The sequence below is a fragment of the Culicoides brevitarsis genome, chromosome 2 (genome assembly GCF_036172545.1).
Source record: "Culicoides brevitarsis isolate CSIRO-B50_1 chromosome 2, AGI_CSIRO_Cbre_v1, whole genome shotgun sequence".
Classification (NCBI taxonomy): Eukaryota; Metazoa; Arthropoda; class Insecta; order Diptera; family Ceratopogonidae; genus Culicoides; species Culicoides brevitarsis.
Window position 1 is genome coordinate 5,058,677 of NC_087086.1, and position 18,716 is coordinate 5,077,392.

The 18,716-nt window shown below is 24.7% G+C and overlaps 3 protein-coding genes across 3 annotated transcripts in view; 2 read left to right on the forward strand and 1 right to left on the reverse strand.

The window, feature by feature from the left end:
• Positions 1-18,716, reverse strand: part of LOC134832487 (U6 snRNA-associated Sm-like protein LSm4) — a 96,852-nt gene that overhangs the window by 55,247 nt on the left and 22,889 nt on the right. The gene's annotated exons all lie outside the window — the stretch shown is intronic.
• The window catches only part of LOC134832486 (inositol-pentakisphosphate 2-kinase), a 55,064-nt gene continuing 38,016 nt past the window's right edge, over positions 1,669-18,716 (forward strand). The window contains exon 1 of the mRNA XM_063846526.1: positions 1,669-2,220. The gene's annotated coding sequence lies outside the window, so the exon portion shown is untranslated. The remainder of the gene's footprint in view (positions 2,221-18,716) is intronic.
• On the forward strand, positions 5,175-8,469 carry LOC134831073 (protein BTG1-like). Its single transcript, XM_063844716.1, has 2 exons — positions 5,175-6,411; positions 7,882-8,469. Exons 1-2 carry the CDS (start codon positions 6,106-6,108, stop codon positions 8,404-8,406), a joined length of 831 nt encoding a protein of 276 aa, XP_063700786.1. The 5' UTR covers positions 5,175-6,105; the 3' UTR covers positions 8,407-8,469.

Consider the following 18,716-nt stretch of genomic DNA (forward strand, 5'->3'; position numbering starts at 1 on the left):
TTTTATAACTCAAAACTGCCAAAAAATTGAAACTGAAAAAAAAAATTTTCTTTGACATAGTTTTGTTTTGAAAACCAAATCAAGAGCAAAAAAACTGTGTCAAAAACTGTGTCAAAGCAATTTTTGTCAAATCTTGCTCCAAATGGATTGAAATTTGTCAGAGGGCTCTAATTTATCATTTTTAATCATTTTATAACTCAAAACTGCCAAAAAATTGAAACTGAAAAAAAATTTTTTTCTTTGACATAGTTTTGTTTTAAAAACTAAATCAAGAGCAAAAAAACTGTGTCAAAAACTGTGTCAAAGCAATTTTTGTCAAATCTTGCTCCAAATGGATTGAAATTTGACAGAGGGCTCTAATTTATCATTTTTAATAATTTTGTAACTCAAAACTGCCAAAAAATTTAAACTGAAAAAAAAAATTTTCTTTGACATAGTTTTGTTTTGAAAACCAAATCAAGAGCAAAAAAACTGTGTCAAAAACTGTGTCAAAGCAATTTTTGTCAAATCTTGCTCCAAATGGATTGAAATTTGACAGAGGGCTCTAATTTATCATTTTTAATAATTTTGTAACTCAAAACTGCCAAAAAATTGAAACTGAAAAAAAAAAAAATTTTCTTTGACATAATTTTGTTTTGAAAACTAAATCAAGAGCAAAAAAACTGTGTCAAAGCTATTTTGTCAAATCTTGCTCCAAATGGATTGAAATTTGTCAGAGGGCTCTAATTTATCATTTTTAATCATTTTATAACTCAAAACTGCCAAAAAATTGAAACTGAAAAAAATTTTTGTCTTTGACATAGTTTTGTTTTAAAAACTAAATCAAGAGCAAAAAAACTGTGTCAAAAACTGTGTCAAAGCAATTTTTGTCAAATCTTGCTCCAAATGGATTGAAATTTGTCAGAGGGCTCTAATTTATCATTTTCAATAATTTTGTAACTCAAAACTGCAAAAAAATTGAAACTGAAAAAAATTTTTTTCTTTGACATAGTTTTGTTTTAAAAACTAAATCAAGAGCAAAAAAACTGTGTCAAAAACTGTGTCAAAGCAATTTTTGTCAAATATTGCTCCAAATGGATTGAAATTTGTCAGAGGGCTCTAATTTATCATTTTCAATAATTTTGTAACTCAAAACTGCAAAAAAATTGAAACTGAAAAAAATTTTTTTCTTTGACATAGTTTTGTTTTAAAAACTAAATCAAGAGCAAAAAAACTGTGTCAAAAACTGTGTCAAAGCAATTTTTGTCAAATCTTGCTCCAAATGGATTGAAATTTGTCAGAGGGCTCTAATTTATCATTTTTAATAATTTTGTAACTCAAAACTGCCAAAAAATTGAAACTGAAAAATTTTTTTTTCTTTGACATAGTTTTGTTTTAAAAACTAAATCAAGAGCAAAAAAACTGTGTCAAAAACTGCTCCAAATGTCAAAGCAATTTCATTTTTAACTTGCAAAAAAATTGAAATCTTGTCGAAAATGGAGTAAAAGTAAAAATTTGTCAGAGGGGCTCTAATTTATCATTTGTAAATTAATTCAAAAAAAAAAATCATTAAACTTCAATAAAAAGCACTCAAATTGCAAAAATCCCCCCATTTGACTTCACACATCAAAATTCACACTGGGAACAAAACAAACATGTGTCAGTACTGTTTCTAATGCTGTACAGACAACAACAAAAATAAATATCATAAAAAAGAAGAAAATTCAAAAGAACAGTGTTTTAGTGCAAATTAACAGCAAACGTGTGAATTTTATCCTATTCCGGCAACTTTTGTCTCTTGCAAAAACATCAACGTATCCTCAAACGACACAAACTCTCGAAAATTCCTTCACATAGTTGCCCAAAATTTTCCTCAGATAACTCCTTTTGTGTTGTGTGTGTCGGTAGCAATTATTTTTTTTTATCGCATTGATAAGACATTATTGCATCGAGACATTGTTGAAGAAAATTTGCCAAAAAAGAACGCAGTGTCAGCGAAAAAAAGCTAAATTCAGTGAATTGAATCGAACGTGCAGCAAAAAACGTGTAAATTATATTTGATAAAAGGTCACACACACATAACGCCACAAGTTTCAATTTTTTCATGTGTCGTCGTCAATATATTGTCTATTGTCTGGAAAGTTAAAAAAAAATCTGTAGTACAACGTTCATTAAAAAATTTTAAAATTATTGCTGTGACATCATTTTTTAAATAAATAAAAATACAAAATTTTGCAACATGTAAGTACAAAAAAAAATTTTTTTTTTTTAATTTACAAAAATTTATTAAAATTTATTGCTACCTTGATATCGCGCGCTCGACAAAAAATCACGAAAAATTGTTTTTGGAGACTTGTGACGTCAAAAAATCATTTTAAAGTTTTTCCACGAAACGAATTTACGCAACAAGTGATAAATTATCACTTTTATGAGCATGTCTTGCATTCGCTCGTTAGTGTGTGTTAGTGTGGAAAACATCTGTTAACCTTCGGAAAAATAACTTTTTCATCAGTTAACGAGTGCATAACGCGGGTAAACAGATCGATTTTCATGAAAAATTAATGAAATTAATCTTGAAAAGTGACAATTTTTGCCTTCCAGGAATTTTTTCGAAATTAATTTTTTTTTTCATTCGTTAACTCGGGCATGTGAATCATCAATTAGTATTTATTTATTACTGCATGTCATACGTTTGCATCTGGCAAGTTAATGTGAATTTCATTATTTTTTTTTTTTGTGAAAAAAGTGCATAAAAATAGTACTTGTGACACAAATATCTTTCTTCTTCGCTGGAGGTGAGTCATAATTTTTTTTTCTCATGACATCTTATCTAACTGTCCTTTTGCTCTTGAGCTCGTATTTGCGTGACTACATTGTATTCCGGAAAGCTCCGAAAAAAAAAATTGACAATTGCTTATCAACTTTGTAAACAAAAAAAAAAAATTAGACAACAATGTAAGTCTTTGAAAAATATTTGAACAGCATCTCTCCCTCTCTTGCATCGTAAAGTAGGTTATCAGTGCAATTTGCAAAAACAAAACAGCGAGAAAAGGAGAAGAAAGAGAGATATGAAAGGTCACGTAAACTAATCAATCAATACTCCCGTCAATCAATTCGATTACAAGACGCCTAAATTTAGGTGTAAAAATAACGTTGAGTCAGGTCTTTGTCCGATAACCGATTTCCTTTCGATTATTTTCATTAATTTTATTGAGACGTCATTTTTGCTGTAATTGCGTTGGCTTGGATGAACTCTTTGATAACAAATAGAGTAACGAATAACAATAGAAGAAGGTAGTTCATAAAAAATTGATGAATCAATAAATAATATTAATGGAGCGTCGTTATTTATATCCTGCTGATTAAATATTTACTTTGGCGATGTTTTAGTTTGATGAGGTCGTTTGAACGAAATTAATTTATTTACGACGCCTTTTACTTTCTCAAATGATTCTATTACGCTGTGGTTAATGAAATTTTTTTTTAAATGAAAGGTTTGGAAGTTAATTGAGGTTAGAATTTGTTTTTGGGTTAAAAAATGTTTAAAAAGCTTCAAGATATTTACTTAAAGCTTTAGAAAATATTTTTTAAACAAAATTTGTTCCTTTTTCTAACCTAAAAATTAATTTTTAAGCAGCTTATGGGATTTTTAAAACATTGACCTTGAATTAACCTTGATGATTTATTATATTTAATGAAATGTAAACAAAAATATTTTTCATCAGTTAGACATATTGCTTATGGCATTCTTCGTCTGGGACAATGAACGAGTACAAATATATATTTGAAAACATTATCAGATCAATTTGTTGTTTTCCTTCGAGGATTTCATGATAATCGGGAGTATTGAACTTTTTGAATCCAATGATGTCTTGAATTAGGATAATTTTCGAAATTTTCATCCTTTTTTAGTATAATTGGCTTTAAAAAAATTAATTTTACCTCTCAAGTAGTTAAATTAAGTTCTCCAGAGGTATCAAACTATTTTGGTTTTAAAAGAATTTTTAAAAATTTTATTAATCTTAATTTTTAATATTTTTTTTATTTTATTAATAATATTAATTTTTATTATAATATTAATAAGTGTTTTAATTTATTAAAAAAAAGAAATAAAATAAAAATAAAATTCTTTAATAATTTATGAAATTAGAAATCCAAATCTCTCATTTTAAATAATAAAACATTTTTTTTATAAAAAAATTTTTTAACTCAGTTTTTTTTTAAATTTTTAAATACAAAAACTTTTATTTCTTTAGTTATTTATTTTAATTTACAAATTTTTACTTTTTATTTAAATAAGTAATTTTTTAAAACTTAAATATTTAAGTTAAAATTTTTATATAAATAATTAATTTTTCATTTTAAATATAAAATTTTTTTTATTAAAAATTAAAATATAATATAAAAATATTTTATTTTACATTTAAAAAAATTAATAAAATATATAATTTTTTTTTATAAAAAATATATTTAAATATTTTAATTTAATTTTATTAAATAAAAATAATTTTCATATAAAATAATATATTTTTTTAATTTATTTTTATTTTTAAATATTTTTATTTAAAGTTAAAAAACTTACCAATAAAATATTCGTAGAAACTTCCAAAGCCTCAAAATTATTTTTTTCAAAATTTGTTTTTGTTTGAAAAATAATTCACGCGCTTCATATTTCTCATATAAACTATAGATATGTTTAGATATTATATTTCCAATCAAATACCGGCTAACTATAAATTGAAAAATAATCTTTAGATAAACAAAACATTATAGAAAAATCAATTTAATGACGTCTTTTTTATCTTCTCTTATAATATTTTTTTAATGCTCCGTTTATTTTCTTAAAGAATTAAATAAACATTTGCACAATTAAAAATATCAAAACAAATAATCAACCGACATTGAAAGATCATAGCAAAAAAAATCAACCAATCCCGTTCAATTTCTCATTAAATTGCGTAAAAAAGACTTAACTCACTTGACCAACCTTTCACTTTGTGTCTTTCTTGCACGAAACTTCGCGATCTGTGCCATATTTTCTGTACGTGTGCCGCTCTCATAGATCTACGAGCTGTACGTTCATACAATTCGTCGTATGTCTGTACTGTACGACTTCTTCGAGATCGAAATCCGTTTTCACATCGTTTATTTTTTTCGACCTAATACAAATTTGAAAAAGTTAAAAAATGTTTGAAACTGAAACGAAGCTTATACAAAATTTCAAATTCTGTGATTTTCTCATTCTGTGATGAGTCGGCAACGCGAACGAAAGTAAAGCCATTTATTAAACATATTTATACAATATTCTATAGTGTAAAAATTGCTACAAAAAAAAATTTCCTTTGGATTAATTTTTACATAAAAAAATACCATCAACCACAACAGTTCAATAGCAAAAAAAAATAATTAAAAGAAAATTAAAAATTTTACAATAGTCTACAATATTTATACACAACTGGCAAAAAAAAAATAAGTTATTTTAACAAAAAATTTGTAATTATAAAAATATAATTGTGTGATTTTTATTTGTGATTTTACTCTAAACCACGACTACAAGCATACCGAAAAGCAAAAAATTATCAGTTTTAATTCGAAAATAAGGCAAAAAAGTGGCATCGAGACAAGCGAAGAGAAAATTTCTGGCTGGAGCTCATTGTATAGAAGAAAGTCAACCATTTTGAAATTTTATGTTATATACCATCAACTACATGTATATTCGCTATATACATATGTTTGTGTGAGAAGTATATAAGTGTACGTGACGTCGACGACGACCCCTCAGTAAAATATAAAATAAAAAAAAAGAAACATCCAACAACAAAACAACTCAGCAAAACACTATTGCTGATACTATGAATTAAAAAAAAAAATAAAATAAAAAGTCGAATATAAAAATATTTGTGATAGGAAACAAAAAGTGTATTACAAAACAGTACAAAGCAAGTAAAAAGAAGGCTAAGAAAAAAAAAACGAAACAAAACACCCGGAATTACAAAAAAAAATTTTACATCCTTATATAAAGCAAGTCAAGGGGAGTAACAACCTCTTAATGAAAAAACAGTTGAAAAGGACTTCAAAAACCTCTGGACTCGTACATAATAATAAACTGTCGAAGATCGTTGGAATATGAAGATTGAGGTGAATAGTGCCGCCGAGTTCCTGATGAACTTGCTGCGGGTACGGCAAAAGATCGCCGTCACCGATAGTCAATTAGAGAGTTTCCGCGGGCAACTTGCCGACCAATTGACGCAACGCTACCAGCGTCATTGGTATCCGGAAATGCCGCACAAAGGGTCCGGTTATCGTTGCATCCGTATCAACGGCAAAATGGATCCGCTCGTCGAGCAAGCTGGCGTCGCTGCGGGCCTACCAACGCGAACACTGAAGAAACTCCTGCCGCCAGAACTGACAATGTGGATCGATCCCGATGAGGTAAAATTTGCTTCTTCTTCTTCTTCTCTTTGATTTGAACAAAAAAAAAAGAAACGTTTTTAATCGCGCAAGTGTCCCTGGAGAGAAAATGAACGTTAAAAATGTCTATGTAAATATTTTAACGAAAATGAAAAATGTTTGAAAATCCGGCAAATCTCTTGATATTTTGATTTATGAGCTTTTCTTTGAATTTTCGTTTGCCGGTGAATTTGTATAAAAAAAAATTGACAGTTAAAATATGACAGAAATTGCGTTTTTTTAATGATTTCAAAAATAATTTTGAGGTTATGTTTTTATTTTTTTTTTTTTTTTTGTGAAAATTATAAAATTTTAATTTTAATTTTTTGAAAAAGTTATTTTTTTTATAAAAATATTATTTTTTTATGAAATTGTTTAACTGAAAAAATTAAATATTATTTTTACTCAAAAATATATTTTTAATTTTTAACAATTTTGAGGTTATGTTTTTGTTTTTGAGTTCATTTAAATCTCATTTTTGTATAAAAATATTAAGAGAATTAATTTTATTTAATTAATTAAAAATTTCATTAAAAAAACTTTAATTTTCATTTTTTTTTAGTTCTAACATTATTTTAAACTTAAATTATATTTTTTTTCAAAAGTTTGATAATTTGAACAATTTTGAGGTTAAGTTTTAATATTTTCTTTAAAAAATCAGTTTTAGCTTGAAAATTGAAATATGATTCATAAAAATTATAAAATTCATTTTAATATCCGTTAATATTTGAAAAATAAATTTTATTTTCAGATAAAAATACAATTTAAAGCATTTTGAGGTTATATTTTTATTTTCTTATTTTAATTGAATTTTTAACGGAATTAATTTTTAATTTACTTCAAAATTTAAAATTTATTGTTAAAAATTTCTTATTAATTAATTTTTGCTTCTATTTGTTTAACAAAATATTGTTTTAAATTAAAAAATAAAAAAAAAATATTTTGAGGTTATGTTTTGTTATTTTTAGGTTAAATTAAAGAAATTAAAGTTTCAAACAAAAAAGTAAAATTTTAGTTTAAACTGTCTCTTTTAACTGTCAAAATAATTTTATGAACAATTCCCTTAATTATTTTTCAATTTGTATCTTTAAAGGGAACATAAAGACCTTTAAAACCGGTTTTTCGCGTCATTTCATTTCATGACGTTATAGCCGTTACAAACTCTGCGCACCCTCGGAAATGAAAACAATTCTTATCACTTTTTCGAATGAGGGTAAATTCACTCCAAAAATGGCTCGCATCACATTTAAATGTGAATTTGAGGCCTGTCTTTGTGTATATTTTTAGTCGTTATCACTCGCTGATAATGAGGTTAGCTTCCCTTAGTTACAAAATAAATTGCACAGACATGTTCAGTCCAGATAACTGATTGCGAAAAACGTAAAAAATTCGTGAAAAAAAAATAGAAATCCAGGGTAAAAAAACGAAAAAAAATTCCAATTTTTAACGCAGGTCTGCTATCGCATCGGCGAAAATGGATCAATTTGTGTGCTGTATGACACGAGTCGCGCCAGTCCAACATCCGACGTTGATTCCACGGGCAGCAACGGAAGTGACGAGTACGTCATGGAGCGCGTTAGCCGCCGAATCAACATATCGAATGATCTCAAGGATTTAATGATGAATTTGTATGAGGCTGACACAACGTTTGTGACAAGACCAAAATCCCATCGTAACCGTAATCGTCGTTTTCAGCAGCAGCAGCAGCAACAACAACAGCAGCAGCAAAGCCACAACAAAAATTTCCATCATAATCTTAACAATAGTGTTAGTTCAACGACATCGTCAACTATTAGCCCACCATTGAGTCCTAATCATCATCAACAAAGCGTTTTCTATCAGCAACAACAACAAATGCACTTTATGCAGCAGCAGCAACAATTTGGCTCGTCGCCCCAAAAACAATTCAACTACAACTTCAACAACTATCACCATGGTAATAATTCCGTACAAAAGAATTTACGTGCGCCATGTTAAACGCATGCAACATATAACCAAGGATAAGTGCAGACCCTTTTTTAAATTAATTAATTTTTTTTTTACAAATTTTCCTTCAATTTTTTTACATGTATTTAAACTTTGACAAACAATTTGTCGTCCATTTTTTTTTTTTCATCTCATTAAAAGACATCTTCACATGAAATTTCCTTAAAAAAAACTGAAAATTTCATGTCAACATGTCTTAAAAACCAATAATGGACGACTATTTTGTAAAAAATCTTTTAAAAAAAAACTTTTGTATTTAAAACAAAATAATTAATAATTATATTTTTTAAACTTGTAAATCTGTCTTGATATTCTTTTTTTATACAAATTTTTACAAAAAAAAACAAATCTTTCAAAAAAATAAAAATAAATAAAAAAAAACTTTTCAAAAAAAGAGAAAAAATTATAAAAAATCACATAAAATCATCTTTTTGTATTTTGTACAAAGGAATTACATTTACAATGATTGTTATTATACAAACATGCATAAAAATTAAAAAAAAAAAAAAATAAACAACACATGAAAAATTATGAATTCGACCCCTTTTTGTATTTACTTTTTTCCTACAATTTTTGTACAAAAAATTGATTTAAAAATGGAAAAAATGTTGCAAAAAAAATTATTGTAAAATTTGAATAAAAATATAAATATTATTATATAAAAAAACAACAACAAAAAAGTATAAAGTAAATACTAAAATAATAATAGTAATTATATAAAAGTAAAAAGAAGAAGAAAAAAAAAACAAAAAATACAAAAAGTGAAGAATAATTAATTATTAATTAATTAATAATGATAAATAAATACTGAATATAAATATTAAGTAAATAAAATATGGAAAAATTTATATATATAAAATCATAATTAATTTTTTTTTTATTTTTACAAAAAAATTTTCTGAAGACACTGAAAACGTAAGCTTTAATGTTGCATAATATTTGTTAATAAATAAGAGGAAGGAAGTTTCTACGAACTTATTCTAGCAAGCGCGACAAAACAAACCTTCTGTCTACGTGACTTTCGTATCGTTCACTTTACTGGAGATACTTTGTTCTCGGCACGTCTCCTTTATTTTTTTCAAGGGTAGTGTTTATTTTATTATTTATAATATTATTGATCGTCCCATCGAATCCTTAAGTATAATTTTCTTTTAATTTAGTATTTCAACATATATGTTTGGGTTTTCATCATACATTAAGAATGGTGACTGCACTATATAAATAAAAATGTATATAAATAAAAAAATGAACACTCATTCATAGAAAAATACGACGACGACGCGGAAATTTATATGGAAACATCAATGAGTCACAAAAAATTTTATGATGCCAAAAAAATATTTTTTTTTTTATTATTTTTGTTTTTTTTATATATAATAAATATAATAAAAAAGTATATATATAATAAAAAAGATACAATTTTTATCAGTTTTTATATATGTTTAAAATGTATATAAAAATAAACAAAGTAATAAATGGCGATTTAGAGCGATTTGAAGCAAAAAAACTTGTTTCAAGAATGATTTTGCGAGAAACATCAAGTTGTAATGACGTGCAGTTATAATAAAAAGCATCATTTTTAAATGATTATTATTTAAATTTCAGACAAACAAATAATAATAATAGTCGTCAGCCATCTTGGTTCGTTTTTTCGAGTCGACTCGTGTACGTAAAACAACAACAACAACAATAAATAATAAAATGGTACGACGTCATATATGCTGTTTACTATAACATTTAATAGTATGTTATATATATCTATACGATTAAATATTATTATATATACATATATAGCATGAAATGTAAAAAAACAACCTTATAGAGCAGACCAGTTTGTAACGTCGTTCGTATGAATCATACGATTTCACACTTTTTCATTCACTTCGTACGCGAGTGTTCGTCTTCTTTGTACGTTGTACGTCATATGTTTTTGTTATAATTTTTGTTGTTTTCAAAATACAAAATTGAGACACACTCACAAAAAAAAAAGTTACTGCAAAGTAAGCTGTTTTCATGCGCTGCTTCATGCCGAACAAGTTGACGCCAAAAGTTTGGTGTCTCATCTCTTGGCAGTAACTTTATTATTTTTTTTTCTTGACCTTTCGCCAAATAGTGTGTGTGAAAGGGAAAGTTTTGCAGTAGTTGCGAAGGACATGATATTTACGAGTTTGTGCGATGAGAGACGTTCGTGGAAGATAAACTGAAGGATTTTTCTGATGTTTAATAGTTTTCATTAAAAGTTGTTTTAAAAAGTACTTTTTAATGAGTAAAAGTTGGAATGAGTTAAATATTAATATTTTTTTTATGAAGAAAAATTCTTGTGTGAAATAAAGAATTTTTTTTTTGAAGTAAAAGAACTTTTTGAGTAAAAAAAATGACAAAAGGTAGAATTTTTAGAAAAAATTTATTAATGAATAAATAAATTTTTATCTTTTGATTTTAAATTTATTTTTAAAAATTCAGAAATTTGTAAATAAAAAAACTTTTAAAAAAATATGAAAATTTTTTTATAAATATAAAATTAATTTTCTTATTTTTATTTTAATTTTTTTTTAAATTTACTTTTTTTTAATTATTATTTATTTTTTTTTTAATTTTTTTTAACGGGTAAGATTAATTTTAAATTTTGACAGATGTCAATTTTTTTGTACAAATTATAATTTAATTTAATTTTTTTTTTTGTTATTATTTCTTTTTTGTAAACAAAATTAAATATTTTGAATTTTTTTTTTAAAGTAGAAATTTTTACAAATTTGTGAAGCTGTCAACATGACAGGTGTCAAAATAAAAATTAAACTTCTATTTTGAGCATTTTCAGGGTAAATTTTTACCAAAATTTTGTAATTTTCAGCAAAATTTTAAGTTTTAATTTTGAAAATTGTTTAAAAATTCAAATTTATGCCAATTTTTATTATCTGTCATTTTGACAGATGTCATTATTTTCAAAGAAATTAAAATTTTTGACGTTTTAAGCGATCTTTTGTCATTGTAAGTCCTAATTTTTCATTTTCAACACTAAAATTGTGTAAAAATTCAATTTAGAGCTGACATTTGATAGTTTTATTTTTGACAGGTGTCAAATTTTAACTTCAAATTCGAAATTTTTAATGATTTTTTCAATTTTATCAACGTTTAAAGTGTTATTGAGGTAAAAATTATATAAACAAAAAGAAATTTAACGAAAAATTGCTAAACAACCAACTTTTCTCATTAAAATTTCACCCTTTCGTGCCATCAACCAACAAAAACCTCTAAATTTATCGCGGTTTTGGTTTCTACTACAACTAGCCACAGCCATAAACCGACCAAAAAATAGCTTTAATGTAGACAAATAGCTACAGCAGCTCCATAATTACACCGCCCGGCAACCATTTTTATTTTTATTTCTGCTTCTGGACATAAAATTAGACGCTTGTAATTTTATTTTTACAAAAATATCGTAGTTACCGAACATTGAACGACCATTGAATGAATATTTTATATAGTAGATATATTTTATTACAAGACTGCGTTTGTTGCTTATTTACAAAAAATTATCGTACACAAGTTCGGACGACATGGCGTTGTACATAAAAAGAAACATTTGCTCTCTCGTAACGACGTTATTTACTCCTCGAGTGGATTCCTAAATAAATTTGTGTCTGTTTCGTACGAGCAACCGTCGATGTCGAAGGAAGAAGAAGGCGAAATAGTAAATAAGTCGACAAAATTACACAAGAGCGAACGTACATAAGAGGCAAAAATTGTTTACAAGCTTCTTTTTTTATGTGTGAAGCTCGAAAAAAAGAAGAAAAACGAGCCCAAATGACAATTTTTTTGAGTAACAACCTGAGGTAAAAAACAACAAATTTCTCATCATAAATTTTTAAACTTAATTTTTTTTCTTCAACTCCAAAAATTGGTTGAAGAAGAAAAAAAAGTTTAAAAAATAAATAATTTAAATAATAAAATTCAACAACCAGCTGCTAGGTCATCCGATTAAAATAATTTTCTTTGTTTCCATTTTGTGTAAATATTTTTTAATTTTTTTTTATTTCAACGACGATGACGACGAGAAATGAAATGAGAAACGCACGAGGCGCGACTCACTGAGAGCCATTATTTTTTGTGTGTTTGCATAAAAATATCATTTATAATGACATGACAGGATCGCAAAATAAAAAAAAATAGCAAAATGAAACGATGATGATGATGACAAATAAATATAAATTTCAGTTAAAAAGTTCACTCGATTTGAGTGACTGGCATTGGATTAAAAAGATGAATGTCAGATTTTGTTTAGATTTTATTTAATTCGTAGAATGAGATTTGAGTTTTTGATTTATTTGTTGAAAATTCATCAAAAAAAGATCAAAAGTTTAGGAAAGTTCTTTAAATTTTCATAAATTTTTTTTTTATTGAAATTTAAAATAATTGAAAAAAATAAAAATTAATTCTTTAGGAATAGAACTTCTCATTTTTTTATTAAATTTTATTATTAAAAAAAATAAAAAATAAATAAAAAAATATTTATTTTTGTTCAAAGGTTTTTTTTATAATTAAAAAAAAATATAACATATTTCTTTAATTATTTTTTTATAAAATTAAAATTTAAAAAAAAATATTTTAATTAAATAAAATATTTTATTTATTTTTTTAATTAAATTTATATTTTATTCCTACACGAGAAACATAAAAAATAAAATTTTATTTAATTAAATAAAATAAAATAATTTTTTATTATTTTTTTTTACACGAGACACAATAAAAAAACTTAATTAATTAAATAAAATTTTTTTTTTTTTTTTAATTAAATTTATATTTTATTTTTTCTACACGAGAAACATAAAAAAAATTATTTAATTAAATAAAATATTAAAAAAAATATTTTTTTTTTAAATTTTTTTCTTTAATTTTTTTAATTTAATAATTTTAATATCTTCTGATTTTTATTTAAAAAAATAAATGAATACATTATTTACAAAAAAAAAATTAATTAAATTTTAAAATATATTTTTAAACAAAAAAAAAAAAATAAACAAAATTCCTTGCAATAAAAATTCTTTACAACGCAACATCAACGATGCTCTTCAACAAATTCCTCTAAGCTAGGCCAAGGCTTTTCTTTGTGCTTCTTTAATAACGACTCTTTATGCTTATCCAACATTTAACATCTGACTGTAATTTGTTACTTTGCTCATGCAAGGATAAATCAAGAACAGACAAAAAAAAGTTACGGAAAAAAACTAAAAGCGATATCGTCACATGAGTTGTGCCTAATCAAGTGAAAATAACGTGATTCCCTCGTAATTTTATTATTTTATTACAAAAAAATATTTTAAATTGAAAAATTTTCCATCTTAAATTCACATGTAAAATCCATGTGACTTCTTCTTAAAATAAAATTCTCATAAAATTACCGATAAAAATCTATTTTTGACTTTTTCTATTGAAAAAAATAATCATTAAAATTCGACATTAACGGTTTTCTATATATTTATTGAATATGCGTCACATATGAATAAAGCACCCTCATTTTTCTGACAACAACCCTCAGCTTTTTTGAAGTTTTTACATAGACAAGTACATATTGGAAAAATTTTTCGTGTGGATTTATCAAAAAATATTACTTTTGTTATGAAGGTCAATTCCGTACATAGGCACGTGTACGATTTTGGTACGTATAGCAACCCTTATCCTGTCTAGGACATGAATTGCCTGCTGTTCCTCTCAATATATGATGACGAGATGATGGTGTGATGTTTCATTTTCGAAGAAAAAATCTATTGAAAAGGCATTAATGAGGGACAATTTAACCCTTTTTTTCATTGAAAAGATTTTTTTTAATGATTTTGGACAAAAATCACAAAAACATGATAAATTATTGTAACAAAATATCTTTAATTTTTATTTCATTAAATGCCAAGTCAAGCAAGACTTGAATTTTTGAATGAATGATTTTCTCCCAATTTAAAAAAAAAAAAAAAAATGAGAGAAATTATCGCTTTTTTGTCATGCGTATCAATTTTCCTTTATTTTTTTTAATTATTTAATTTTTTTTGTGAACTTCCTTTTTACTTGACATTTATTTTTATCATGAAAAAATTTTTTTTTTGCCAGATTTTTTTTTTTTTTTTTTTATGATAATGAAGATAATTTTATTAAAAAATTTTCTAAGATGAACAAAAAAATTTATGAAACATAAAAGGATGTTAACGACGATAATTGAAGTAAAGTTAACGAAAAAGTTCGTTGCCATTGGATTTTATATTTAATGAAGTGACATGAAAGAGAGACTTTTTTAATTTCATAATGAATTTTTTTTTTGTTAAAATCTTTTTTTTTTCATGAAATTACGAAAAAAAGGTTAACCTCATGTTGATATTTGATAATTTTTTGAGGATCATGAATTTTTTTTTCTGTGAAAAAAATGTTAAAATATATTTTATAAGGAAGAAAAAAAAATTTGGACACGTGTCGTCCTTGATTTAATTCGATTTAATAGCTGAAAGCAGATTTTCTGTTTTTTTTTTTACATTTTTTAACATTAAATTTTATCTGACATTGTCAAAGTCATTTAAAATTCTTCGCAAAAAAAAAAAATTGACAGCACAAGAATGAGCAGATCAAAATTCATTCTCATCGAGGGACTTTGGACCTGGATTCAGATTAAAATTATTATTCACGTATATCATTCGATATATGTCATTCATACACGTACCGCTCGCAATTTAAGTCCCTTTAGGACTTTCACGTACGAGCAGCAGCACTTTTGTTGATGATTACAAATTTATTCAGTTACGGCGTCGCTCATGTTTCCGAAAAAAGACTACATCAGAGTTATTACATGTCATTCATCATTCTAGTTTTTCTTTCTCTGTCGTGCTCAGCAGGTCTTGAACGCATGATTTATATGTACGAGAAAGGTGAGTGAGTGTTGCTTGATTACATTATGTGATATTTATTATTTAATAGGAAAGGTGTTACTCTGAGGCAAGTTTTTTTTTAGTTATTTATTTATTTGTTATCTTGTCTAACCCTTCAACGTATTTTTTCTTTTCGTTCGATGTTGTTCGAGATTAGTTGAGAAATTGGTTGGTTAATTACATGGGTGAGTTTATAAAAAAATTCAGTTAAAAAACATTTTTTTTAATATAAAAAATAATAATAAATAAATTTAATATAATAAAATTTCAATAATTAATTTATTTAATTTTTTTTTAATTTCAAACATAAATTATAATTTTTTTAATATTTTTATTTTATTTATTTTTACAATTTTTTATTGTATAAATTTTTTAAAAAAATAAATTCATATTTAAATAAATAAATAAATTAAATTAAATAAATTAAATTTAAATAAATAAATTCATATAAATTTCAGGTAATAAAATAAAATAGAAAATATTATTTTTTTATACCTAAAATATTTTTTTAATATTAAAAATAATAAATATTAAATTAAAAAATTAATAAAAATTAACTTCTGTAATTTTAATTTAAAAAAATAAACCTTTAAGATCAATTTATTAAAGAAAATATTTTTTTTAATAATTTTTAATTTAATTTTAATATATTTTTTTTTAAATTTAATTATAATTCCATCATTTATTTCAGTAAAAAGTAACAAAAAAAAAATGATTTTTAAAATAAATGACATTTTTTATATTGACAGCTGTCAAAATTTTTACAAAAACTCTATATTTAGAATAAAAAGTAGCCTTAAAATTACGAAAAAAAATAAAAATTGACAAAAAACCGCTTAACAATAAAAATTTCAGTATAACTTTAAACTTTTGAGTCTTTGTAAATTTTGACAGCTGTCAAAAAATCTTAAATTTTATCAATTCAAACCCTTTGATAATTTTTTTTTTAAATTTGTCCTTGTCAAGGTCAAATTTCGTAAGCAGTTTTATTTGAAAGCGTTATGTAAGCAAAAATATTTCAGAAAATTGAGATCTTTGCAAAAATTGTGACATTTGACATCCCCGAACATCATTTACTGTCATTTTTTGTGGTTTCAACCTTTAAGCAATATTTTTTGCTCACAAAAAGTAGCAGAAACGGAAGAAATTGACAACACAAAAGAAGAAATGGAAGCAATTTCACATTGAAAGACCTTCTTCGTGTTCGTTTATGTACGAAATTTCTTTCTTCTGCAAATCTACTTTTATGTACAAACTCGTCACTTTTTGTGATACAATGATACTTTTTGCTGCTAAAATATGGGCTATATACACTCTTTTTCTCCTTATTACCTTACCCGCATCTATTTACATGTTTTTTCTTCTTCTCGGTCGGCAATCGTCGTCGACTTGATAAGACGATGTGAGCACTCGAGCTGTTGTTGTTTTATATTTAGTCACAGGCACATCCTGTCTGTTTGCTTAGAAGAGAATGGGAGGAAATCATAAAAATAAAACAAATACGCAGAATAGAAAGCAACTCACGTTCACTCGTCGTGTTTTTATATTTTTTTTTCTAAGCATGAAGGAGTTTTGATTACGTCGAGTTGAAGAGAAGAAACAAGGAGCAAAGTTGGATTGTTTAATGGACCCAAGGCAGGATGTGAATACGTTTTGTCTTTATTATTACCTGAGTTTTTCATTTTTGTTGCCTATTGAAGGCAAACACAAAAGAGAGGACGAGATGAAATTGGATGCAGGATCAAGTTGTGTGGGATGATTTTAATGTTTTGTGGTTTCAAATTGAAATCATTTGAGAAATTTGTCCTTCGAGTAAAGCCAATCAATTAGAGAAAGGGGATATTTATTTCTTGGTAAGGAAAAATCAAGATTTATTTTGAAATATTAAAATAACTGTAAAATAAAATGTAAATAAAAATTGAAATAATATTTATTTAAGATAAATAATTTATAAAATTAATTATTAAAAAATTATTTTATTAAAATTTTATTGTCTTAAAATTTTATTTTTTTTTAATTTAAATTTACAGAAGTTAATTTTTATAAATTTTTTCATTAATTATTTTTATATTAAAAAAATATATATATTTTATGTATAAAAAAAATAATATTTTCTATTTAATAAAAAAAATTAATACAATAAAAATTGTAAAAATAAATAAAATAATAAAAATATTAAAAAATAATAATAATTAAATTAAAAAAATAAATTAAATAATTAAAAATTAATAATTTTTTAATTAAATAATTCTTTTATTTTTTTAAATGATTTAATTTAAAATAAAAAATTTAATTTTTTAAATGAAAAAAAATATTTGAAAAAAAATTTATGGTAGTATTTTTACAAAAATAATTTTATGTTAAAAATATTTTTTTTTAATTTAAAAAATTAATTTAAAAAATATAAATAAATAATAATTTTTAAATATTTCTTAATCTAAGTAATTTTTTAATTATTTTTAAAAATTATAAATTATTTATAATTCAAATTTTGATGAAAAATTTTTTAAAAATTTAAATAATTTGATTTTCTTTTTAATATTTTTTTTTTGAAATTTATTCAATTTTTTTTTTATTAATTAGAATTTTTAGATTTTAAAAAATATAATTTAAAATCAATAAAAAAAATTAATTTCATTATTTTTTCAAATTATTTTAAATTAAACAAAAATTATTTGAATGAAAATTTTATTAAATTTTTTTTAATTTTGTACAAATTTATGTCAATTTTTGCCATTAAAGATCAACCAAATCCCATAAAAAGTAATAAAAAGCCAATTACTGAACTTTTCCTGCATAAAAATCATTTCCTCTAAAAACAAAGCAGAAAAAAAATCTTGTCAAATCTCTCTCTACTCTAAAAACTCCCGTTAACATTTCATTTCATTTTAATAATAAACAAGCAAAAATAATTGTATCACACAAAAGTCTTTTTTTTTTCAATTCACTTCATTCACATAACGCGAACAAAAAAACTGGCAATATTTAAACAAATCAAATTACAATAGCAACGCGAGTGCTTTTCTTTTTCCGCGTGTCTCTTTTTCTATTATTACTGCCATTGTTGTGTGTATTTATGATGATTAAATAGTGTCGCTCATGTCTAAAAACGGCAAAAAAGCGTTCATTGTTGCAAAACTTTCGACTATTTGGATGCGATGTGACTCACACGAGACACACAGTGCAAGCGACTTTGGCAACGAGAAAGTGTCGGAGTTGAAAAAGCGGTGACCCCAAATCCTTTTATCGTGCACGCGTTGCATGGAATTAGCATGACAAGCCTCGCAACTCGGCATTATAAAACACAAAATGTAATAAACTAGAGCATTATTTCCCGTCAATCCAATAATAAGTCATTGAAATTACCTTTTTTAGTATACTCGGTCGGCATTATTT